Genomic DNA, 26,934 nt, shown 5'->3' with positions numbered 1-26,934 from the left:
AGCAGGCAAAAAATTAGAATGACAAAGATACTAGGGATCAGAGGAGGCTATTTTAGGTAAGGTGGTCAGTGACACAATATTGAGTTTAGAATCTTTTCAATATATTGATGGGAAAGATCTTTATTATCATGTTTAAATAGAATAACTTACCATACCACCAATGCTTTTAAAACAAAAAATATATGTAAGAGAATACTGGGCCTACAGTGAACATTCTAATGAGATGCCCAGAATTGGTACAGAATAATATGTTGAGAGAGAAATAAACTATGAGAAAAATATGTAAATAATAATTACTAAGTAGAAATTGGTGAGTCCTTACAAGAACATACTGCACTGACATGCTAAGGAATGTATAGGCCAAACAAATTCAGCAGTCTAAGTCTTCAGAATACTTGAGAAATATGATGTTTTATTTTTTTCTCCATAGATTTTACACAGACCAGAAAAGGATCATTTTTAAAAAAATGTTTCAATGCTCATTTCTGATGGAACAGATGTATGGTAGTGGGGTGCTCAAAAATGCTTCTGCAATTTGACTCACAATCAAACTTACAGCTGCTCAAAAACAGAAGGTGAGATTTTAAGATATTCTCTGTGTGTGTATATGTGCATAAATATACACATTTATTTGGGTATATCTGTGTGTGTACTCCAATTTTATAGAATGAAATTAAATTTAAGGATTACTTTTTAACTCCAGTTACTAGGTCCCATCACCACTGGCATTATGTTTCTTTTAATTGGGAAAAGAAAAATATATTTCTCTGTACCATGGTGTGTTTTCATAAAAGGCAGATATGCTAACGCTTAAAATATTATGTAATAATCAGATAAAGCATGTATTTACTGTAATTATAATTATTTTTATAAATATATCACCTCTTGAAGACTTAGATATATGCTGTTAGAAGATTACACATGGAACAAATCTACACGCAGCAGATCATCTTGCTATTATGTAATCACCAGGTGACTGAACAAAACTGTAGGTGGGTGTTTCTCCCTATCATTAATTCTCTATGAATATTTTTAGCTCTAACACTTCTCCCCTTCTATTAACAAGTAACTTTTAAAAATGTGCCTATTGAAAGTAGACATTAAGAATAGGATGATTAATAAAAGGAAAATATAAAGCAAAACAATAAAACTTCATTAAGTTTAAAAAACAATCAGTATTTTGGAACAATTTAATTTTGAAAGTTGATGTACACCATGGTAAGCCTTACATAAAACAGCACTTTCAAATGTATAATGTGAAGATGACATTTTTGATCAGGTTCATTTCTTTTTCTTAGAAAAAGTAGTAAAATGAACCATATGTATTTGGTTTAGCTTTTGTGACATACAGGACCAGATATATCTAGAGGAGTATTAGGGAAGAGCAGTGACATCAGCATCTTTTTGAAGTTACTGCTAACATGGGATGGGGAATGGAGGCCAAGAAGGGATTTATAGTTTATCAAAATGCATTTTTAAACAGGAAATTTCTAAGCTTAAAAAGACCCTGATTAACATGTATCAAAAATGACTAAATTGAGTTAATTCCTAGAGGGGACTGGCTTCTAGTGCATCTATTTTGTAAGATAGGATATGCTCATGTATGCCACTCATTTTCAGTTTGGTCATGATGTAAATCCTTTGTATTTATCCCAAGGGTATTGAGCTTAACATGGATAGTAAGTAGAACAGTAGAATTACAAAATAATTAAAACACAAAACAGAGGAATACACTGCTCCCCCTCCATGTGCATATGAATAAACACTTTCATTTTGAGAATAAGGAGAAAAAGCTCTCCAAATTCTGATTGTGTAGTGCAAAATTTCAAGAATGGCAAGTTATACATATAAATCAAGAGAAGATTGTGAAAACTACGTGAAAGTTTCAGTTCCCTTATTAATAATAAAAGATTTAATCAAATGTTCCCAACACTGTGCCATTTCCTTGTATTTATATCTTTGCTTTAGAAAAACCCTGCTTGTACTCTCACATTTCAAAGAACAAAATTACTTATAAAAACATATTAAGTGTTCATTTAGTGTGTTCAAGAACATTTATGCAGCTACACAATTTTGTGCTCAAAAATATTTGGTTACAATTTTTTAAAGACACACAAAGAAAGGTAAATGGGGTAAGAACACAAAATATTCAAAAAAAATATAGAATGCACCAACACTTACATAGCACTTACAATTTAGTGGGCATTGATATAGGCCCATTATGTGTGCTGCTTTACTCTTTACAAAAGTCCTACTGATAAGGATGGTTATTATTCCCATTTTATTAAAGGGTCAGCAACCCAGCATATAGAGGTTAAGTTGCTTGTCTATTATCTCATAGCTAGTAAGTGGTAGAGCTGGGGTTGGGATGGTTATTATCCCTACCCATATATTGTACAGAGGGACAATAACAGGAATGAAGAGGTCAAGTTCTTTGTTCAAGGTCACAAAACTAATAAGTGGTAAAGCTATTAAGCAGTTTGGTTCCAAAGTCCATGCTTTTGAGCACTATTCTATTGCTGTTGCTCCCTAATTGTAGGCAGGTTATATATGGAATATGTACTGGCTGTTGAAACTTAAATCCAATTTCTACTATTCTAGAAAAGAAAGAAGGGAAAGGAAAGGAAAAAAAAGGAAGCATAAAACTCATAAAAGCTAAAGCAGAAACACAAAACAGAATGTGGTAGATGATGTCAGAGAACAAACATACAGATTTTCTCTGAGACACCACAGAGCTATCTATTCAGTTGGCTGTATGGTGCTGTCAGGTGATAGATGAAAGGTGACAGAAAGAAATATTAACTTTGCTTAGGCTTGAATTATTGAGACAGACATCTATCTAAAATTGGACTAGAAAGTTTTATGGATATTATTATTCCCCATCTGAGAATAAATTTAAGACATATTCTTGACATCAACTTAAAAAAATCCTTGTGTAGTATATTTTTTTGCCTGTATATGGATTTGGTAAACTTGAAAAATAGTTAATAAGTTTCTTTTGACTTTTAAAATGCTCTTCCTTAAAATTAGGTATGCCTGCATAGAGCTATAGCTGGGTTCATTTTATTTTAAACTGATAGATCTAGAAACTTCAGTTATGTTATTTTCTAAGTATTACTATAGAAAACATAGAATTCTAGGCTGAACTGATCTCTACATACTTCAAAATTTAAGTAATACTTTACCTGTTCATATCATCAAGATGTTCAGCAGCAAAATAAAAGCTTTTGATTTTAGGATGACAGGCTTTAAATGCACTGAAAGAGGAAACAAAAGTACATTTATTTTTACTACAAATTGTAAAGTAAGTTCGAACCAAATAATTCTTGTGGGTCAAATTGCCTCAATATCTAACCTAAGTTCATATACATAATGATTCTGCCATGATGACAGAAATCAGTAAAAATTCAATTTTCTGGCCACAAAACTGCTTTCCTATTACCTCAATTTGAAAACATTAGATGAGCAAACTATAATTTAAAACTTGATTTTTAAAGAAAATAAACCCTTTCCCTTCTCTCCCTCTCCCCAAATAAAATCAACTTACTATTTCTTGCGGCATTCACTGGCTCTATCAATTTTAAATTCAGGCAGACTGATGAATCCTTCTGCTTTTTCATCCTAAAGAGGCAACACTCTCGTTTAGGCTATTATATGCAAAGGTTTTAGGCTAACGATACTGTATACGTATGCCTTAAATATCTACAATCATAAATCTGTTCATTTAATTCCTTAAATTTGACATTTTAAAGATTAGAATTCCACTCTTACCTGTTAGCCCATAAAATGAAGGCATTATCTTGAACACTTACAATACTAATTAAAGTATGTATGGAATTTTAAAAATTCCTTTTTATATGAAAATGAGGATACAAAATACTTTAATTCTCAAAGTGAAATATGTTTTATAAGTTATTTTCTGGTCAGAATGTATATATACTCTAATAACATAAAATAACTGTAGTCCACATTTTCAGTTCACTATTTTCTATTATTTTTATTGTTCAGAGAAAAATATAAGGATGTCTACTAATTTAATTTCCTTGCAGAAAATATTTTATCAAAGCTGAATTAAATTTTTTCTAACTGTATCACAACTATTTTGTTTATTTAAGACCTTACAAATACAACAACTCAACTTGATTTTCAAATATCTGGTTGGGGTACATGCTATATATATGTGTGTATAAAGGTTATTTTTCACCTGGGAAATTGAATAAAATCCTCCTTTCTCTAATGCTGGATAGAAAAATAAGGTAAGAGAATTACCCCTTGTTAGATACAAGTTATCTCAACTAAGCTAAGACTACCTTTGGCTAAACCATTTAATGGCTATGCTCCTTCTCCTGCTCACAGTCAGGATCCTCACATTGTTGCTATCTCGAACTTTTATTTGATCTGTGTTGTACCAGTCCATAGTTCCTTATATATTACAATCAAGTGAGATCACATCTTCATCTCAACTTAATTTCTATGTTATGTTATTTTTGATGTTATTAACTAAATAATTTTAAATACTTTGGGGGTAGTTATCTTCCCATAATGATGTCATAAGGGATTTTTACATTTCTCCTAAAAAAATTACACTAAGGCATTTCTTAAAACATGTACTGTAGTATACATTTTTTCATAGTATATAGTCCTTATAAGGCTAAAACACTAACAAAAACTCGCTGAATGAACAAAAAGAGGTCTCAGTTTTTCATCATTTAAACTTTGAAAGATATAATACAATCTAGTATATAGAAGACAAATCTACAAGTGACCTTACAATAAAGAGAAACAGAGATACTATATCTTGATAATACATGTTTGGTATATGAAAAGAATTTAATCTAGTATCTGCTAAATGCAATATAGTTAAACTTATATGTCTACTATATTTAAAATAAACCATACTTAGTGAAGTAGAGGATATTTCAGATAATTGTGTGATCACCACAAAAATATCAAAAGTATAGAAAACAACCGCATCTTTTTATATGAGTAATATAGACATTTTTGTTAAGTAGCAAAATAGTAATTCAAGATTTTACTAATGAAATAAGAGGTTTATAATATTTGAAAAATATTACTAATAGTGTATATTTACTTAGCATGTAACAGGTGTTGATTCATTTCATTTGTATAATAGCCCAGTGAGATAACATAATTATTTCTCTGATTTTGCAGATGAGGAAACTGAAACATAGTGACTCAATGTGATCCCTAAGTCTACTATTTTAAATGGAATATAACACAAAAGTCTATCAAAGGAACATAAAGTTCTCTAGTAGTGTTATAATCTTAGACATAATAATGTTATTAAATTGTATTTCAACACTTAATCTTCAAATGGAAATTGATGAATGCCTTAACATAATAGTATTTATATAAGACTATTCAGCCAGCGCATTCCACTACACCATGTACCTTTTTTATAAAATAACAGTAGAAATAATTGTTAAAAAATACTAATAAATTGAGCTGATCGATGTCTATACCCAAAGAATCAAAGCAAAAGTACAGTAAAGGCAATAACACTGGCTAAGGCATACTCTTATCCTATCTGTTGAGGTATGTGATAGGTTGTGATATGATTATTCTAGATATACATCTGCTATATTAAAAAATCCCAGAAAATCATAATAATAAATGTATGATATATTCCGCTTTCCCCCTAGTTAGGCCAAGCAAAATTAATACTTGCAAATTTCAAAACTAGTCTACTACTTCATTTTTTCAGAAAACCTGAAATCAATTCAGGTGATATTAATTTACTTAAATTACTAAAGGGCTTCTCCATCTCCCCCAAAATAAGCAGAAACAATGTAAAACTTTGAACAAAAATAAGACATTTTAAAATCCATATCAAATTTCGATGTATAATCCTTTTAGTTAAGCTATTGCTTGAATTAACTTGATATTTTTAGTTAGATATATAGAATTTTTACTATACTTTGTGCTTCAGATATGTCGGTACATTAGTATAATCGAGACTATCTTTCTAAAACCCCCAAATGCAATCATTTTAATAGGCTGGGTAAAAAAAATAACTAGTAGACGTCTCATGAATTGGCTGTAAGGTTTATATGATTTAAAAATATGTCCCCAAATAGTGATCCTTTTGATTAAAGACAGAGAAGGGATGAGAAAACAAAACACGCTTCCTCTTACCTCCTCATTGATATACCAGTATAGGGATGCATCCTTTAGGACGAACCAGTATTTCTTCCATTTCTGTGAAAAATAACTCTTCGCATCTTTCTTTTTCCAAAGCCAGCCCTCACAGTCACCACGGCCAAGATCTTTGCAAGAAATTCGTCTTTTGCTCTTGCCTGCTATGGGACCTAAAGATAACAGTGGGTGGAAATGCTCTTTCAATTTTGAAAAAGGTATGAAGGTGGAGGATTAATCTATAGATCCCCAAAGTAAGTCTGGGTACTTAGCAACTTTTAAAATTCTTATTTTCACATTGTATTAGAATAGAAAAACACGAAAATCTAACATTTTTCCCCCTACATAAATGACACACAATTTAATCTAAAGTGTATAATCCCAGTCTCAAATTTTTTTGAGATCATTTGATGTAAAAGGTACCTTGTATTATAACTGAGCTGAGAAGGAGCCAGTCTCGGCAGCTCTTGCACTAGACATTGTGCTCTTTCCAAACCACACTGGGTTCAGGCAAGAGGGGATGAGTGAAGTGTGCTGGTTGATTATCAAAGTGCAAAATAAGCAGGTAAAGGTTTCATTTCCTTTTCTTACCTTTGTTTTTCTTCTTTGATTTGTGCTGCAGAGAGGACTGCTGAAATGTCTGAAATCAAAGATAAGAAAGAATGTTACCTGATGCTCAGAGAGCAATCTGGAGCAGTAGCATGCAACATAGAACTCTCAAAAACTAAATGATGACTCTAAACCTACATCAGGGAAAAAATTTCCTTTTTCCATAGCCTCAAAACAAGTTCATATATATTGTATCATTTAACTTTCTAATCTCCCAGGAAGCAGAAGAGGATATTGTATTTGCCTTATTTTGTAGGTAGAGAAACCAGGGCACAAAACACTTATAAAACTAAGGGCTTTCACTTATACACACACCCCTTTGTACCTTTCTTAGGTGTTTATTGTGCTTTCTCAGACAGTATCTCATTTGATTCTCACAAAATCTTATTAAGAAGACAGGCAAATATGACTAACTCTTGCTTCCTTGAAGTTCATCATATTAGCTACAATCCCCTACTGATCTCCTATTCCCTTAGTCCTTAAATATTTCAGCACATAGATCAATATTTTCTTTTCATGTCTACTTCTGTCGCTGTTATTGGTGACTAATCTTCATGTAGATGATGTCAGCACCTTGGCTCCTCAGTCTTTCATCTCTAGTGATATTTATCTTCCTATTCCTCAGCTACCCACCTCCATGACTGTATGTTTGATATCTTAAGCATACTCCAGCCACCGCCTCCAACATCTATAAATTACTTTCTCAAGTTTTAAATTCTTCACTGAGGCATCCAATTCATTGACCTTACTGCCCTCTTGTGCCTGTATTTCTCTCCTTCCACTTTGTTTCCATGGGACATCATTATAATCATTCCACTGAACCATGTTCCCTGTACCATACCTGCCTAGCTAAATATCCATCCAGTTACTATTTGTTTACTCTATGCTAAATACTGGAATAGCCTAACAGGTCTAGAGAAAAATCCACAGCTGTATTGACTGATCTAGCTTTAAATTAATGACTATAAGTCACTGGCTCCAAATAGTATACTAAGCTAAATTGTTCACTATTGTAGTAAGATTAATTATGTTTGCATGATTAGCTAAGAGAGATAAGAGATTAAATGTGTGCTTTGAATTCACACATACTCCTTCAAAATGAATTTTAGGTAATAGATTCTTCTTTTTCTTTATAAAGATATATTGGTAAGGGGCAACTAGATTTTGTTCTAAAATTTTGTCACCTTTTAAAATAATAAATTTGTCTTTTGTGACACTATTATTTATTACCTTTATTCATTAAATAACACTCTACTTATATTAGTAATTTTTGTTCTATATATGATTTACATAAATCTAATGAATATTATGGACGGGTAGCACTCTTAATTGACTGACATATAGTGTATCTCAGAAATAATCACCCAAGTGTTAAAGCACTATAAATATGTATACATTTGGTATCTGTATACATATATATGGAGATAAATCTTAGATATGTGTGTATTTATGTACACATCAAACTTTGTAGCATCCAAAGTTATAGAAATTCACAATTGAATTTTGAGAGAAAACATAAAAGAGAAAACCATTATGTTGTGCTGATTTTCTTGAGTGCACTTTGCTTCAAAATAATGACTCAAATAATAACTCAGGGTAGTGTGCTTAAGTATAGTTAATTTACATATAGTTATTTTCCCTAAACTGTTCTGCAAAATTACTGATTGTGTTTTTTTCCTTTTGAGCTTCCACAACTAATCATTATAGTTTTACAGCTCATTATTTTGAAAAATGACAAAGATGGAGGTGGTTTGTTTTCAGAAAGCTACATGAATAACAGACAGCTTAAAAGAACTAGGTTACATAATGTACCTCCTATGCTTTTTGCATGTTATCCCTTAGAACCCGAAGGTCTACTTGAGTAATGTACACAAAAACATGTTTTATGCTCTCCAGGTTTTCTTTTTAACAATATTCTTTTTCTTTCCATATCAACATATTTTAATAAAGATCATGATTACTTATTATAATCAGTGTATGTACTATTGAAATCTGAGAACGCCTAGGCATTCAACATAGATTTACCCATCATTCAAGGAAGGAAAGCCTTAGATGTCTTTAGTAGATATTATAAATATAAAAACAGAGTTCTCAAAAAAAAAGAGTTCTCTTAAGAGAAATTTCATTACTTTTCCAAGTGACTTGACATTTTTTAAAATGAGAAATTTAATTATATGCTTTTGAAGGTAATGAAAAATCTATTAAAACTTTAAAGTTAAGTCTTTGCACAGAAAAGAGTTAACATAGCATCCCTGAGGCTGCTGTGTCAGAGGGGCCTACTTATAGGGTTGGTTCTTGGTTGGCAGCTGGGAATCTGGCTGGTAAACAATTTCCTAAACTGATACAAAACTTGCCTGAATGATAAGACGGTTTCGCCTACCTGGGGCACTGAATATTTGCTTTTATATCCATGCAGTGTATCCATTAGGTGGGAATTTATCCATTCCCCTAAATGGAGTATTGCAAGAATGGAAAAATAAATACCACCTGTACTCAATACTAAATTGGAAATAGTTGATCAATGCCTAGTTGCTCATATGAAAGCAAAACTCAATGAAATTCAAGTAGGGGGAAGGAGAGAAAGGCGAAGGCTAAATTCTATAAGTCTGTACTTTAATGCCTTGCCCTTATTAAATTTTGTACCATATACTTAAAACTGAAAAAAATGGTGCCAATTAAATTTTTGTCACTGAGAATATATGAATTGCATCAATTCTATTAGAAAGACTATAGAAGGTCATAAACTTGCACCTGGAGAATGCACACTGTTGCTGATGACATGAAGAAAGTTTCACTGTCAGGCACTTATTTCTATGTATGAATGATGAATAGTTTCTAATATAAGTTTGTAAAGGACCTTTGTACATATGCTGTTTCAGAGGTCCCCAAGACCACCCACATGATCCATGATTTGCTAACATTCACAGGACTCAATATATAGTTGAATTTGTAGCTAAGATGTATTAACAGTGACACACCAAGGAGATATAGCCAGATCAGTAAGGAAAAAAGATACCTGTAAAGTCTATAGAAATGTGCATATAGGTTTCCTGTGCTCTCTCTCGCCCATTATAGGGTACACAGAGCACAGTGGATATAATGCATGTTTTCTGGGTGAAGGACACACCTATAACTGACTTTGACCTTATAAAAGCAAACTATGTAACCAAAACACATATACCCCTATAATAATCTGAAATTTAAAAAATGAGGAATCTGGAGAAAAAAAAGAACAGACATATATATGACTATGATGGATAACACAGGGGATCATATAAGGTGCTATGACAACTAACTAAAAAAGGGGCCCAGAATCTTTGTATTCATAAAGATGAATATTTGTCTCATGAGGATAAAAACCGATACCCAATCTTACTTCCATATGTTTCATATTCGCTTCCAATAACACTTCTTCCATATTTATGCTCAAGTATATCTTTTTGAAGTTTTTTTCTTAGCAGTCTGTGAGTGGAAAACTATTTTAGTTTACGTCTGAAAATCCATCACTTTTAAATAGCTTGGTTGGATATAAAATTCTGAGTTGAAAATGATTTTGCCTCAACAATTTGAATACATTATTTTCTTTTGGTATCTATTTTTTCTCATAAGACTTCTATAGTTCTGTCATTTGTTATAGTCACTCTGTAATTTATATACTTTTCTCTATACCCCTAATATTCTACAGTTTCACTATGATATGTCTGGGTTATAACTTATCCTACTCAATCCTATTTGGCATTCTTTGTGTTGCACTGAGAGTGTTATTTAATTCTGAAAATTCTCAGGCATTATCTCTTCAAACGGTCTTTACCAGCCTCTCTTTTTCCCCCCCACTTTAGATATATGCTGATGCCTCTCAATTTATCTTCCATGCACCTTTCATATTTTTTAATCATTCCTATTTCTGCAATATTCTTTAGATGAATTCATTCTACTGTCTTTCCAATTTCCTAATTCTTTCTCTGATTAAATCTAAAGTTTATCTTATCTATAGAGTGTTTATTCACTGGATACATTTTACATTTTCATATGTAGTTGGTAATGGCACTTCTGAATATCTTTTTTTTTTTTGAGACAGAGTCTCACTTTGTTGCCCTTGGTAGAGTGCTATGGTGTCATCATAGCTCACAGCAACCTCAAATTCTTGGGCTTAAGTGATTCTCTTGCCTCAGCCTCCCAAGTAGCTGGGACTACAGTCACACAGCACAACACCTGGCTATGTTTAGAGATGAAGTCTCACTCTTGGTCAGACTGGTTTTGAACTCCTAAACTCCCGCAATCCACCCACCTCAGCCTTCTAGAGTGCTAAGATTACAGGCGTGAGCCACCACGCCCAGTCTGAATATGCATTTTTTTTATCTTTCTGTTTTTATTTTAAAATTTAAGGATTTTTGTGAAGTTCTCATAATTTCCATTTAGTGATGAAAGAATCACTTGATTGTTTAGTTCACTGTCTTTTCAAAAAGTATTCATTTTCTTTAGATGCTTTGGAATTTTAGCTAGAGTGGGAGGTTTTTCCTGAAAGGAAGTTTCTTTTTGCACTCATCCCTCCATATTTAAGTTATGTGGTCTTTTGCCTCCATTCATCAAGTGCCTTCAAATACTAAGCAGGCATTTTAGTGGAGGCATGTGTTGCTGTCTTATCCATGCAGTCCAGCTTGGCCCAGGGTTCTGAGTAAACATCTGTCTCTATTCCCTGTTGAAACCCAGGAATTCACTTTTACACAAGTTTTACCTCTGGTAAATTGTATTTTTATTCAACTCTTTATTTAGCTCTGGTTGTATTTTTATTCAACCTCCTTACTCATATGTGAAGAAGCTCTCCTTTCCTTCCAGTTGGTTTCACCCAGTGAGTCAATTTTAAGGTTCCCACCATAGCTGAAGTCTGTTTGTTCTCTGATACTCATTAGAGAAGACCCCCGTCATCTCCACCTCTTTCTGGAGTCAGAGTCTAACAGATATGTAGCTTTAGTTCTCAGCTGACATTGAACATTTTTATTTTTTCTTCTGGTCCTTGGAAATTCGTTCTCATTTTTTAATTATGATCATATCTTTTTTTATTGCTATGTATCTGTGGTAAGGTAGGTGTGAGAGCTTATAATGCTTATAAGCCACCCAAAATTGATTCATTCTGTAAGCATTTTTAAAGGCCATTTCTCTTAACAATTGTGCCTTCATCTTATTTCCTAAACATTCATTAAAATCTTCCTAATGCCTTCATTAGCACTTTCTGTTTATTATAGTGAGCATCTGGGTGAAATAAAGTGCTCTGAATTTTCAGAGAATGTTCTACAAACTCTAATTCATTTAGCTATGAATTTTTTTTTTTATTTTTTGAGACAGAGTCTCACTATGTTACCCTTGGTAAAGTGCTGTTGTGTCACAGCTCACAGCAACTTCAAACTCTTGGGCTTAAGTGATTCTCTTTCCTCAGCCTCCCGAGCAGCTGAGACTACAGGTGCTTGCCACAATGCCTGACTATTTTTTGTTGCAGTTGTCATTGTTGTGTAGCTGGCTTGGGTTGGGTTCCAACCTGCCAGCCTCAGTGTATGTGGTTGGCTCCATAATCACTGTGCTATGGGTGCCGAGCCTAGTTATGAATTCCTATCACTAGCAAAGATTTGAGTGAGCTAAAGGCTATCTAACTAAATAGACTTAACATGTATAAAATTTAGCTCATAATGTCTATGTGTAACATTTGTTGACCAAATCTCTTCCTATAGTCTTCTATACCTTAGTAAAAGGTTAATCCCATTTTTTCCTCCCTTGTGGTTCACGTACAAAATCTTAGAGTCTTTTCTTTTTTTTTTTACACTCCATAACCAATCCATCATCAAGTTTTATCACTACTGTCTTCAAAATGTATTCACAATATACCTCTACTACTACTACCCGGGTCTAAGCCACCATCATCTCTTACCTTGATTACTTAAATATCTCCTAACTGCGTTCCCTGCTTCCACTCTTACTCCCTTGAATTTTAACACAAGATCCAGAATGATTCTGCTAAATATGACTTGAATCATGTTATTATTTTTTAAATTTTTTTTATTAAGTCATTTGTATATCATGTTATTCTTATATGCAAAACTCTCTAATAATTTCTCATCTAACTCTGAATATATCATATCCTTTTAATGACCTTGAAGGCCCCACATGATCTGTTCCTCTGTTACCTTTGCTTAGTGCTCTCTCCTTTGCTATTTTTGTTCTAGCTACACTTAAAATTCCTTTTATTTTTTATGAAATCATAGCTGTGTGCTACAATGCAAACATGGGGTACAGTGTGGTATTTTGATACACAATTTGAGATATTTTCATCAAACTGGTTAACTAAAATTCTTAGATTATGCCAAATATCCCATCTTAGGGCCTTTACCCTTGTTGTTTCTTCTGTCTGGGATGTTCTTTGGCTACATAGTGTCATGGGTCACTGCCTTATCTCTTTCTGGTCATTATTTAAATGCTTTCTTTTTATTAAATTCTTCCCAGGCTTCCCTATCTATAATTGTTATCCTCATTGCCTTCAACACTTCTGGTTCTTCTCTGCTTTATTTCTCTCCTTAACATTTAGCATTATATATAAAGAACTTCTATTTCTTATTTATTACTTGAACTTCTACCCATATATAAATTCCATTATAGGAGGACAATTCTATTTTATGTATTTCATTTTCCCCTGCCTAGAACAGAGTCTAACACAGAGTAGGAGCTCAATAAATACTGGTTGAGTGAATGAATGTTGAAAAAACCATCAGTGAAGAGCACAGGATGTAATCTTAATTAACTGATTGTTTTAACCTGAATAATTTCACTAATCTGTGTATATTACTTAAAGTTCTGTTCTTTAGTAGGCCATCGTCTTGGTAGATAAGAGAAAGTTTCTTTTTATCCGATCTCCTTTAGCATTACTTGCAGTGAGATCGTCTTAGTGCATTTAACAGTTTAAATTTAAATTCAAGATGTGGCTGTCAAAAGTACATTAAATCTGTGTCAAAAGATATTTATGCAAATAATTATATGATGAATTATGAATAGATATGTTGAAATCATAATTCTAACCATAAAAATAGAATGTGCTAAAATAAAAGGCCATTATGAAAGTATTGTTGATCCTCTTAACCATGGTGATGCATGCAATAGTATTCTGTTTGGCTATAAAAGATCTCTTTTTCATACATTTGCCTGAAAAGACCATTTGTCTTTCATTTTATTCACAGATGTTCTGTTCAAACTCCATTTGAATGGGGAAGTATGGGGGGGGGAGGGTAATTTGGGTCATTCTTATCCTGAAATTTTCAGAAGCACTTATTTTAATTGTGGGAAAAAATGACAGTTTCTGTATTACATTTTGAAAACTCAGCTACTATTAAATTCTTCTCAAGTTGTAAATTGCCACACTTATGGAAAAAATTGCAATCAAAATACTCTCTTGTTGCAATATAGCAACTTCCTCTTACTGTAATTTTCTCCAAAGTTCCAACATTTCTTCAGTGACTAGCCAAATCAATAGCTTATTTCTTATACATAAGAAGGTGCTTAGTAATTAGAAACACTTGGGGTAAATGATAGCTGCTTCTATGACCATGTGGGATAAGATGCTAATGGAACAAAACACTAAGTCAAGAAATCTTCAATTTATAAGAAGTAACAGCATTGATGGTGGTAGCCTTGCCCATTCTTATGGATGAAAGAAAAACTCAGAGCCAAGTAGGGTGAGGGATGTGACACTGCACACACACTAGGTGTATAGTACAGTGGGATGAGGTAGCTCTGGACTCTGTCAGTAAAGTTGACATGAACTTTTATTGACTGAAAGTGGCTCTACACTCACTCAAAAATAACATGCTTTTAACTTATAAACTAATAAATTAGTAAAGAAGAACAAAAAGGCAATAATTGGGAGGAATCTAGAGAAGATCAAACTACTTTGGTTAGGCAGAGTCAATACTGCATCAGAAGAATGTCATGTATACTAGATTCTAAAAGAAAGAGGTGACTCTTATTCAGGATCCCATGAGGTGAGTCCCCTTTTCCTATACAGTGGTAAGGGAGGAAGAAGAGGAGGGATAAGTTGGTGAGTATTTGAGAAGGCTAACAAGATCCACCACCTTTAGGAAACAAGAACTGTCATCCTTAGATCATAACAAAGATTTATCAAGAGCTTATTATGTGGTAGTCACAGTATTAGGCACTTTATATAAGCTACCAATTTTAATATTTATAATAAATCTGTAAAGTGATTACTAACTTCTTATGGAATAGGAAACTAAAACACAGAATGCACAAATGCCTTGCTCATGATTACACAAAAGGGGGTAGTGTCAAAATTCAAACCCAGCTCTGTCAACCCCAAGCCTGTGCTCCTAACTAATAAGTGTACTACTGCCTCCCAAGTAAGTATTCTGTGGTCATAGTAACGATAGGAGAGAGAAGAAAAAATGCTTCTGAGACAAAGACATCCATTTATTAAAACTTCCCATGACATGTGATACAAATACATTGCTTTGTGAGAAGAAATAATTTTATAAAACAGAAAGATATTAGCAAGGATAACACTTTTATGTTAATGGGATAATCCAAACCAGTAACATCTTATCAATTTCTAATTTTAATGCTTTATCAATTTTATATTAGCAAGTTATATTGCTCTGTGGGTTGGAAAAGATGATTTGCAAGGTTTTTTTGGAAACCACTTAAAATATCTTCATGAGAGGAAGTCTCATGCTAACATCTTAATTTTGCAAATGAGACAGAAATCAAGGTGCAGAAAGGTTATAAAGCTCAGTCAAGGTAGACATGGATGGAAATACAGTCACATTTTACTGCAAACCTATTAACAGTAGGTGCCTAGTTAACTCAATTAGCACAGTTAAAAAATCTTGGGTCAATACTGATGAGGAAATCATGGATCCAAATGAGGCAAGCCTGCCTATCCACTAATTCTTTACACAGGAAGAATCTCTTAAAGCTGATTCACTGTGTTATGCAACTTTTTGCCTGATACACGCCTGATTATTATGCAATGCTTTGACTCTACTTGGCTCACTTTCCTAAGGTGTGGTTTTAACCTGCTGTGCTACTTTCTATGAAGGCAGAAACCATCTGCTTATACCATCACTCTCTATTTAGCTCCTAGCATAGTACCTGATACACAATTCCCTGTTGAAAGCATCAATCAAATAGTGACTGACCATCTATATGTATGGGACACTGAGGTATGGCATCTCATATGTAATCTGTCAGCACATCCTGTTCATTTATCTTCAAAACATTTTGAGGATCCAGTTCCTTCCTACCACTTTCAGTTTAGCACCCAGAGTTAAGCTACCTTCATATCTCACTTGAATTAACCACGTCCCTTGTATCTTGTATCCCTGTTGCCACACTTACCCCAGCCCTTTTAGTCTATTCTCAACACACCAGCTGGAGTGATACACTTAGAATGTTTATTTTTCAGCAAGAATGGTATGTATAGTGCCAATGGAGCAACATTATGGTAGGAATCAGGAGACCTGACTTCTAACTCTCCATATTTCAGGCCACATTCTATCTCTTTGACTGTGGACAAATCACTGAACTATTCTTGACCTCACAATTTCCTCATTTGCAAGATCAGAGATTTGGACCAGATGCTCTCAAAACGTGTCACAGAGCACTAATGTATCACTTTAGCTGGTGTGTTGAGAATAGATTGAAGGGGCACTAACTTTATGTGATCCTCATTTAAAAATGAAGGGAAGAACTAGCTAATTAGCTACCAATGTAGATCTAATTATTGATGTTTTAGAAATCATGTGTACCTGTAATCACTGTCAGTTTTAACACTAAATGTTAGATTACTCACTGAAAAGCACTTAGTTTATGTTTGAGTTTCACCATGTATGGAAGTAATCACCAGCCACACGAAATATAGCTATTTTGGGGTGCCTGATTGATGTGTATAATTAACATGGATTTTGCACTTGAAACAGAGGGAGAAAGTTCTAACAGATAAAAAGCAGAATTAGGACAGCTCCTACTCCTGACAATTCTTAGTTAAGGCTGGGCACGGTGGCCCATGCCTGTAATCCTAGAGATGAGCCTGAGCCAGGGCGAAACCCTGTCTCTAAAAATAGCCAGTTATTGTGGCAGCTGCCTGTAGTCCCAGCTACTTGGGAGGCTGAGGCAAGAGAATCACCTAAGCCCAAGAGTTTGAGGCTGTTGTGAGCTATGATGCCACGGCACTCTACCGAGGGCAATGAAGGGAGACTCTTTCTCAAAAAAAAAAAGTTTTAAAAATTACAACTTGCAATTCATTTTATAATAAGATAATTGAGAGATATAATGTATACTCTTCCTTCTCTTTCATACTAAACCATATAGTAAACATGGTTTTAAGACTAAAAAGCTAAATTGGTTTTATCTAACAGAAAAGAAAAAAGAACTTTATTGGAAGGTTTTTTTTAAACTTCTGTGTTTGCAGCAGGAATCAAATCATCATTACGCTGCCAATTTAGGTAACATTTTCACAGTCCTCCCTGTAGTGCTATGCTCATTTCGAAAATGAGAAAACTGGGTAAGAGAAAAAGAAAGTAACTTATGAAAGTTCTGATAGGAAAAATTAGATTCTAGAGGGCTCCATATTTGTTGTAATTTCTTCAGAACTTCAAATGCACTTATGTTTTGCTTGTCCTCAGCCCACTAATGAGGACGTTTGGGTTGTATAGTTGGAGGAAGAATACATTATTGGTGCATTACCATAGTGCCAGACACAGTATCAGATACTTTATATACGTGTACAGTGTCACCATAGGGAATCAAAGCTTTTACTCAACTATAAAAATAATATATAGGGGATTTACAAAGGAATAGAAAATATAGTATCCATAAATATTTATAGCAAATGAAGAAGTGGATTTTATGTGGCTGTTTCTTGAGCCATATAATAAAAATTGAGGATAAACTGATGCTAAAATGCAAATGAAGGAGATTCAACATTTGGCTAAGATAGTATGGACTAGGTATACAGCCTCCTGTCTATTCTCAGACTATGTGAAGAAATTCTTTAAAGCACTGTCTAATGTTTTATTAAGTAGAAACCTCTTTAGATAAATTAGATATTCCATCCTAGTTATTACTTATATTAGTCACCTTTTGATTGAAGATAGATAAAAGACAATTTGAAGTTACATTTTCCAATATATGCTTTGGAAAATTAAATAAGTTGTATGGGCAGTATTTTCACAGAAGTGAGATACACTCCTGAGTCCACTCCAGGTTTAGGATAATTTAGGATTTTTATCTTATCACTGAATCTCATACATACACTGGAGAAATTCTCTTTTTCTTTTTGGCTGAATTTTCTTTTTTTCTTTTTTTATTAAATCATAGCTGAAATTTTCCAAGCAAGTTTTACCTGAGGCACAAATAATGGCCACAGAGAAGGAAACCTCAGTTTGGTAGCTTCCTACTACATCAATCTAGCTAAGCAAAAGAAACTATGTTTCTTAGAATGCCCTTTTCTATATGGTTCTAGATTAGGGCTTACAACATAAATTTATGTTAATTTTGGAGACTACAATAAAGCAGCAGCCTTGTTGCGTTAAAGGTCAGTTCAGGGTGTCAGTCACTGCTGCAGTTCACACATGTTGCTACTTTCCTGCTGGTCTGTCTTATTGGTGTAGGTCAGCCGCCAGCCCTGCAACTCCTCCAGCTCCTCTGAGTGCTGACTCAGGAGCTTGTGAATCTCCATGGTGAAGGGTACCAGCTTCATTGTTGAAGGTGGATGCAGTACTTGTTTGTGCTCATGGGTTATACTTTGTCTTATTCTCTCTCAATTCATGTCTACATGTCTAGATTTTCTTCTTCTTTTTTATTTTTACCCAACCTCTGGCTATGCTGAGGCATCTTTACCAGCTTCTCAACTAAGATCTTGCCCCGTATTCCCTGTCACTTAGTGATTGCACTTCTCTGATTAAAGCTTAAATGATACACTCATTAATGCCCACAGGGAATGGGTGATATTTTAGTTGCAGAAGGCTTCCTGATTTTCTCATCAGGATGTAAATTCCCTTAGATGCAAATGAACTTTTTTCTATATGGAGTTAAGAATAGTTATAAGCAGTCCCCAGGTTACAGATGAGATGGGTTCTGTAGGTTTATTCTTAAGTTGAATTTGTAAGTTAAAACAGGTACATTTACCTATTAAATGTGATAGCCTCCATCTGTTAAGTGCAAGTTGCACATAAGTCATATATTTGTAACTTTCAGCACAGTGGAAATAACCTTATATATATGGTTTAATTCTAAAAAATAAGTGAAGTAAATATTATTATCTTCTTTTCACTGATGAGAAACTGAGGTTCACCTAGGTGTCTACGTTCTTACAGCTGATTCAAGCTCATGTTTTATAACAATAACATTATCTTTGGCCATCTGAATTTTAGAAAAGGCAATTATTTTCTTTAATGTTGAATCCTTCTACCAAGAGGCTGCCAGACATAAGAACTGTTGTCTCTTGGGGCTACTCCAGATTTATGATAAGAAAAGAAACCATGGGAAGACAACTTATCCTGCTATTTACTATCTATGATAGGAAAGTTTGCATTATTTGATCTAAAACCATTCCAGGTTGCTTTGGATTCAAGTCTCTTATGATCCTGTTCCTCGATTACCCTAGTATTAGTAGGGATGTTACGAGACAAATTTAGCAATATTAGAGCTAAGATGCTAGGTTGAGCTCATGATCTTTGGCCCATTGTCAACTGCTATCAGAGTCAAAGCCAATGAAGGCTGTGAACACTTTAACATAGTTCCTGGAAAATTTATATTCAAGAAACCAGAATGTAACAGTAGTTAATAATTGTGCCTTACTATAGTTTATTTATTATTATTTTTTTTTGAGACAGAGCCTCAAGCTGTCACCCTGGGTAGAGTGCTGTGGCATCACAGCTCACAGCAACCTTCAACTCTTGGGCTCAAGCGATTCTCCTGCCTCCACCTCCCAAGTAGCTGGGACTACAGGTGCCCGCCACAATGCCCAGCTATTTTTTGGTTGCAGCTGTCATTGTTTGGCGGGCCCAGGCTGGATTTGAACCTGCCAACTCAGGTGTATGTGGCTGGCGTAGTCACTTGAGCCACAGGTGCCGAGCCATTACTGTAGTTTATTAAGAGGAGATTATGGATAAAATTTGGGTTTATACAGCAAATCATTAAACCTCTATATAGTTTTGTGAAATTAGAGAGTGCTAAAATCATCAAGAAGGTAATATATTTTAGAAGTTAAGTGAAGAAAATAATTTGGTACAGGTTATGGCCCTTCAACCCTTCAATAAGAATAAACTTTAAAGAATTCTAAGGGTAAGATACTTTTACCTATGGTTTTATGAAACTTCAGATGCTTGATTAAACAAATTATAATGGCAAGGTAAGAAGAGGAGGGTGATCATGGGATCAGAAAAGGCTTATAAACTACAAAGTTTTAGAAAGTTTTCTGAGGATCTAAAGTTAGGAGACATACATTTATAATAGAAAAGAGAATGGGGCTTCTTTAAGCTCTGTGATAAAAGCTACTAAAGGCAGATATGTCCCCAGATAGTTTGTAATGATTAACCTTAGCAAACAAGCCAAGGGCCTCTCATTGGAATTTATGTTTTATTTTACCTTTTCCTAAAGGCAACAAGAAATTTGCAACAAAATGTAAATTTAATAAATTTTTAACTAAATAAATTCCTAATTCAATTCTTCTGTATCCTGTTTTGTATGGTAGGTACCTCACTAATTAAGCCAGATTTTTATGTTTTGCTTCCCGACAGTATCTAACAAAGAACTAGCAGAATGAGACCCATATTTATTCAAACATGAAGCCAAAAAGACTGGCTTCAGTTTATTAACAACATGTTTTATATATTATAGTGTAAACAGATATCTTTCAAGACTGAGGGTATATTGGTGAGTTTTTTTTAAATATTCAACTTCTAAAGCTTAAAAATTAATGGAAAAATTTCCACAAATTTAAATATTTTTAAAATTAATAAAATTTATGAATTTAATAAGTCTCTTAGGAATTCAATTAAGTCATAAGTCTTATACAGAATATATTTTACAGGCCTGTAACACTTTAAAACAGCAGTTCTCAACCTGTGGATTGCAACCCCTTTGGGGGTCTCTTGCATATCAGATATTTACATTATGGTTCATAACAGTAGCAAAATTATATTTATGAAGTAACAACGAAAATAATTTTATGGTTGGGGATCACCACAACATGAGGAGCTGTATTAAAGTGTAGTGGCATTAGGAGGCATTAGGAAGGCTGAGAACCACTGCTTTAAAAGCATCACAGAACATTACAATAAAAGCAAAATAGGCTACTTTTACACTCAACTAATACAAAAATATCAGTACTCTGGGGTTGGTTCTTTTTTAAGTATTTCTATATTTATATTTTAGAAGTATTTTAATGGTTACTTTTTAAAATAGTTACAGACTATTCAAATTATATCCTTCATCTTTGGTGAGTTTTAGTAGTTTGTGATTTTTGGAAGAGGAATTGCTCCATTTCGTCTAAACTGATAAACTTATGTGCATAGAGTTGTTTGTAGTATTTCCTTAGAATTCTTTTATTTATTAACTTATTTACTTCTGAGATAGAGTCTCTTTGTCACCCTCAGTAGAGTACCTTGGCATCATAGCTCACAGCAACCTCAAACTCTTGGGCCCAAGTGATTCTCTTGCCTCCCAAGTAGCTGGGACTACAGGTACCTGCCACAATGCCCAGCTATTTTTAGAGATGGGGTCTTGCTCTTGTTCAAGGTGGTGTCAAATCTGTGAGTTCAGGCAATCCACCCTCCTGGGCCTCCCAGAGTGCTAGGATTCAGGCATGAGCCACCGCACCAGGCCCTCCTTAGCATTCTTTTAATGTCTGAGAAGTTTGTAGTAACAGCCTGTCTTTTGCTCTTCATCTTAGTAACTTGGGTCATGCCTCTTTTTTTTCCCTTTATCAGTCTTATTAGATGTTCAATTTTTAAAAAATTTACAATAAAAACCCCACAGCTTTTGGGTTGACCTCTATTGTTTTTCTGTTTCCTTGTTTCTGCTCTTAAATCTTTCTGCTTATTTTTTTGTTGTTCTAATTTCTTGAGGTGGGAGCTGAGATTGTTAACACCTTTCTTCTTTTCTGATATAAGCATTTAGTGCTATAAATGTTCCTCTAAACATTTGTTGTGTTTTCATTTTCATTCAGTTCAATTTTCCTCAGGATTTCCTCTTTTATCTAAAGATTATTTAGAAGTATGTTAATTTCTAAGTAGCTGGAGATTTACTAATCTTTTCGTTATTGGTTTCTAGTTTGATTTTATTGTTTTTATTTTGTGTTATTTCAGTTCTTTCAAAATTAAGATTTATTTTATGACAAAGGTATTGTCTATCCTAATGAACACCCATGCATGCTTGAAAAGAATATATATTCTGTTGGTGCTGGGTATCTGTTAGATACTATTGGTGAATTCAGTACTTCTATATCTTTGCTGATGTTTTGTTTAGTGGCTTATTAATTACTGAGAGAGGGATGTTGATGTCTCCAACCTCAATTGTAGATTTATTAATCTGTGTTTTCAGTTCTGTTAGATTTTGCTTCTAGTATTTGAAATCTCTACTATTTGGTACATACACACTTAAAATTGCCACATCTTCTTTAGTGAATTTACCCTCTTTACTCTTTACGCTTGTTGTAGAGCAGCGGTTCTCAACCTGTGGGTCACGACCCACAGGAACTGTATTAAAGGGCCATGGCATTAGGAAGGTTGAGAACTACTATTGTAGAGGAAGAGAAGCATGACTGCTTTCATGAAAACCTGAGAACAGGCAGGTATTATTAAAATGTTTTGTCTTGTTGGACCACCCCTTTTCCTGGTCCACTGGCTAAAGAAAGCAGGATTTTCTTGGGGTTATGATTTATCTCTGCCTATTGACATTTCTAGATTGCTGGCTTTTCTAGCACCTAGGCCATGGCATATAGGAGGCAAGGAAAAAAAAAAGCCCAGGAACTACCAACTAGATTGTTCCCTAGGTTTGGAGGTCCCTAGCCTGTCTGCCTTATTTTTTTCACCTTTCAAAATCTTTTAGAAGGTGAATAAATGTATTTTATTCAGTTTAAAAAAATTGTTTCAGGTTAATTTGAGTGTATGAATAATTAGGTTACAATGTTTGATGGGTTAGAATCACTCTTATAATTGTGTCCCACCTATTCAGATTTTGGTGAGAATAGTAGGAAAAAAATGAAATGTATGTACTCCACCTTGTCTGGAACTAGAAGTTTGTATCTGTGAATTTTCAAGCCCCCAAAGAGCATGTGATGAATAAAAAAATTGGGGGAGGGGTGTTGATAGCTTATTTGTTTAAAAAAACCAAAACAAGATATCTTCCAAAGTATGGAAGCAAAAAGAACTATTAGTATAAATGAGTCAGGAAAAATAAGTGGATTCTTTCCTCCCATGCTTCTTCATGGACTAGCATTCAAAATAACCATTTCATGTTTATAAACAAAGTCAAGATTTCTTTCTTCTTTTTAAACTATATGCCTTTATCTAAGGCAGTGAATCTCAAAACCATTTTTGACTGTGGCTCCCTAGGACACCCTAACAGACCCCTTTGCAAAGAAGTCATTTCTGAGCTAAAATACATTAACTAACCTACTAGAAGACTGTGAAAAGTAGAGAAAAGAAGGCACATAGGCTAGGGATCTCCAGACCTCTGGGGGTCTATCCCTCTATCTCTACTTTCCAATGTAATAAAAATAATTAGGTGATACCAATAGATTATTAATCTGTAAGTATTTCTGGCTATGAATGATTCACAGTATCATTCTTAGAAAATTGTGGGTAAATATGAATTATTATATACTAGAGGATAAAGCAACCTAAAAGAAATGAAAATTGATAATGATGAAGTTTAATGATAATTTATAATGAGAAAGATCTACAACTAAAAACTAAAGGTAACTTTAAAAAATCCCAATGATGTGTCATTACAGCATTCCTTCTGAAAATCATGGAAATACACTTCTGTTTGGGCAATAAGAACCTAACTGCATTGTCCTGGTTGCATGGATACCAGGCTTAGCAGAAAAATACTAAATAAGAATATTCAATAAACTCTATTAATGCATTATTTTGTGATTATTCAATTTGTAACTTTTTAAAACCATTTAGTAGGTTACCAGTAAGAAATATCTAGTCATTAGTGAAAGTGAAAGTCTGTGAAGTTATGTGTTATTTGCCTATAAGAATCAAAGAAAAGACTGCCATTTCCAGGTCAGACCTGAGTCATCAGAGCCCTTAGCCAAGGATGTTCAGTTAATAGTCCACTGTTTCACATAGGGCTTTGCCAGGGCTACTTATAAAGCATTTTCAAAATGATCAAGTCATCCATAGGAATCAGAGAATATACACAAAACAAATACAATAATATTTCTAATGGCTACCAAACATGTCTGCATGTACTTTCATGAGGAGAAAAATCATGCCACATTGTCCTATCGCTGTCTTCTGGGTGAATAAAGTTAAAATGGAGAAAAATTGGTTGATATAAATGAATGTGAGCTCAGAGATGACTTCCTTGCCATTAAAACTATCTGCCCTTTCATTTTAATTACTTTTATCCTCTAACAATGAAGCTAAGTCGGGCAGCTATTAGACAAACCAACCTTTATAATTGGAGAAAAAATTGTTTATGTGCTGATAATATAGCAGATTTTTCATCTTTGTAATAATAATAGCTCTGTCTTCCCTGACAGATTATAAAATCCTTGTGAGCAGAAATGGCTTTATTCATCTAAAGATGTGAATTTTGGGGTCAGACTTCTTGGTCATTTCTCAACTCTGCTACTTTCTGGTTTTGTAAAGTCAAGTCTATGCTTCAGTTTCTTTCACTTATGCCAAATAGAAATAATAATGGTAATATCAATGTCATAGAGTCATTTTCAGGATTCAATGAGGTAGGTTCTTAGCATAGGAACTTAAAAAGTAATCAGTAAATGTTAGCCATTAGTAGTAGTAGCAGGAGCACTATTATAGGCATACCTGTTTTATTGCAGTTTGCACTATTGTACTTTACTTTCTACAATTTAAGGTTTGTAGCAACCCTGTGTCCAACAAGTCTATTGTAGCCATTTTTTGAACAGCATATGCTTATTTCATCTATCTGTCACATTTCGGTAATTCTTATAATAGTGAAAACTTTTTTTTTTACACTCCCGATTGGTAAATTTTTATTAACAATTAAACGTCTACATTTAAAAAAATGTTTGAAAAACCACTTTTTGTCACATACTGAGGAATATGTTATTTCATAACTTATTTATTACTCATTGCTTTAAAAAAATAACAAGTCTTTCCTAGATTATTCCAGAACTTTTTATATTATTATTATTACATTTGTTATGGTAATCTGTGATTGGTGATTCTTGATGTTACTATTATAATTGTTGTGGGTCACCACAAACCATATAACAAAATTAATAAATGTTGTATCTGTTCTGACTGCTCCACTGACTGCTCATTTCCCTGTCTTTCCCTTTCCTTGGGCTTACCTGTTTGCCAAAACACAACAATATTAAAATTAGGCCTCTAAGTGTTCAGATGAAAAGAAGAGTCACATGTCTCTCACTTTAAAGGAAAAGCTAGAAATGAGTAAGCTTAGTGAGGAGGCATGTTGATAGGCCAAAAACTAGTCCTCTTGTGTCAAGTAAGTGAGTAAACTAGCCCTCTTGTGTCAAGTAATTAGCCAAATTGTGAGAGCAAATAAAAATTTCTTGAAGGAAACGAAAAGTGCTACTATAGTGAACACATGAAGAATAAGAAAGCAAAACATCCTTATTGCTGATATGGAGAAAGTTTTAGTAGTCTGGATAGAAGATCAGACTAGTCACAAAATTCCCATAAGCCAAAGCATAATCCAGAGCAAGGCCTGAACTCTCTTCAATTCTGTGAAGGCTGAGAGAGGTGAGGAAGCTACAGAAGAAAAGTTGGAAGCTAGCAGATGTTGATTCATGAGGTTTAAGGAAACAGCCTGTTTATATAACAGAAAGGTACAAGGTGCAACAGCAAGTGCTGAAGTAAGTTAAACAGAAAACCTAGCAAAGATCGTTGATGAAGGTGGCAACACCGAACAACAGATTTTCAATATAGAAGAGACAGCTTTATGGCAGAAGAAGATGCCATCTAGGACTTTCATTGCTAGAGGGAAGAAGTCAATGCTTAGCTTCAAAGATTCAAAGGACAGCCTGACTTTCTTTTAGGGGCTAATGCAACTGGTGACTTTATCTTGAAGCTAATGTTCATTTATCATTCCAGAAATGCTAGGGCCCTTAAAAATTATACTAAATCAACTCTGCCTGTGCTATAAAAATGGAACAATTAAGACTACATGACAGCATGTCTGTTTATAGCATGGTTTACTGACTAGCTTAAGCCCATTGTTGAGACTTATTACTCAGAAAAAAGAATTCCTTCAAAATATTGCTCATTGACAATATTAATAATAGCTCTGATGGAGATATACAAAGAGATTGATGCTTTTATATCTGTTAGTACAACATCCATTCTGTAGCCCATGGATCAGGAATACTTTCAACTATCAAGTCTTATTAAAGAAATATATTTTATAAGGCTACAGTTGCCATAGATAGTGATTCCTCTGATGGATTTGCACAAAGTAAATTGAAATCCTTCTGGAAAGGATTCACCATTCTAGATGCCATTAAGATCATTTCTGATTCATGGGGAGGAGGCAAATATATCAACACTATGAGGAGTTTGGAAGAAGTTGAATCCAACCCAATGGATGACTTCAAGATTTCAGTGGAGAAAGTAACTGCAGATATGGTGGAAATAGCAAGAGAACTAGAGTTAGAAGTAGAGCCTGAAGATATGAATGAATTTCTGCAATCTCATGATCAAACTTGAACAGATGAAGAGTTGCTTCTTATGGATGTGTACAATGAAGGTGGTTTCTTAAAATTGAATCTATCGGGGCGGAGCCAAGATGGCGAACTGCAGCCAGCTTTTTTCAGAAGCTCCCATCCAGAAGGAGGCTGAAAGGACAGAACCTTAGCAAAGTAGCTGATGGTTTGGAGCAGAGACAAGAGAGAAGATTGAAGAGTGCACTTCAACCTTCCTGAGGCGAGCC

At 34.0% G+C, this 26,934-nt stretch overlaps 1 protein-coding gene across 5 annotated transcripts in view; it reads right to left on the bottom strand.

Moving 5' to 3' along the window:
* Nucleotides 1-26,934, bottom strand: part of CNKSR2 (connector enhancer of kinase suppressor of Ras 2) — a 296,118-nt gene that overhangs the window by 55,361 nt on the left and 213,823 nt on the right. For all 5 annotated transcript variants that reach the window (XM_003791903.3, XM_012806405.1, XM_003791904.3 and 2 more), the window contains 4 exons: nt 6,748-6,796; nt 6,157-6,329; nt 3,548-3,621; nt 3,186-3,257 (listed from right to left, as the gene is read on the bottom strand). In XM_003791903.3, coding sequence (XP_003791951.1) covers nt 3,186-3,257; nt 3,548-3,621; nt 6,157-6,329; nt 6,748-6,796 — 368 coding nt within the window. The remainder of the gene's footprint in view (nt 1-3,185; nt 3,258-3,547; nt 3,622-6,156; nt 6,330-6,747; nt 6,797-26,934) is intronic.

The sequence above is a fragment of the Otolemur garnettii genome, unplaced genomic scaffold (assembly GCF_000181295.1).
Source record: "Otolemur garnettii isolate 467f Iridium unplaced genomic scaffold, OtoGar3 scaffold00051, whole genome shotgun sequence".
NCBI classification, from domain to species: domain Eukaryota; kingdom Metazoa; phylum Chordata; class Mammalia; order Primates; family Galagidae; genus Otolemur; species Otolemur garnettii.
The sequence above is the reverse complement of the archived record's forward strand: the minus strand, read 5'-3'. Positions and strand labels throughout refer to the sequence as shown.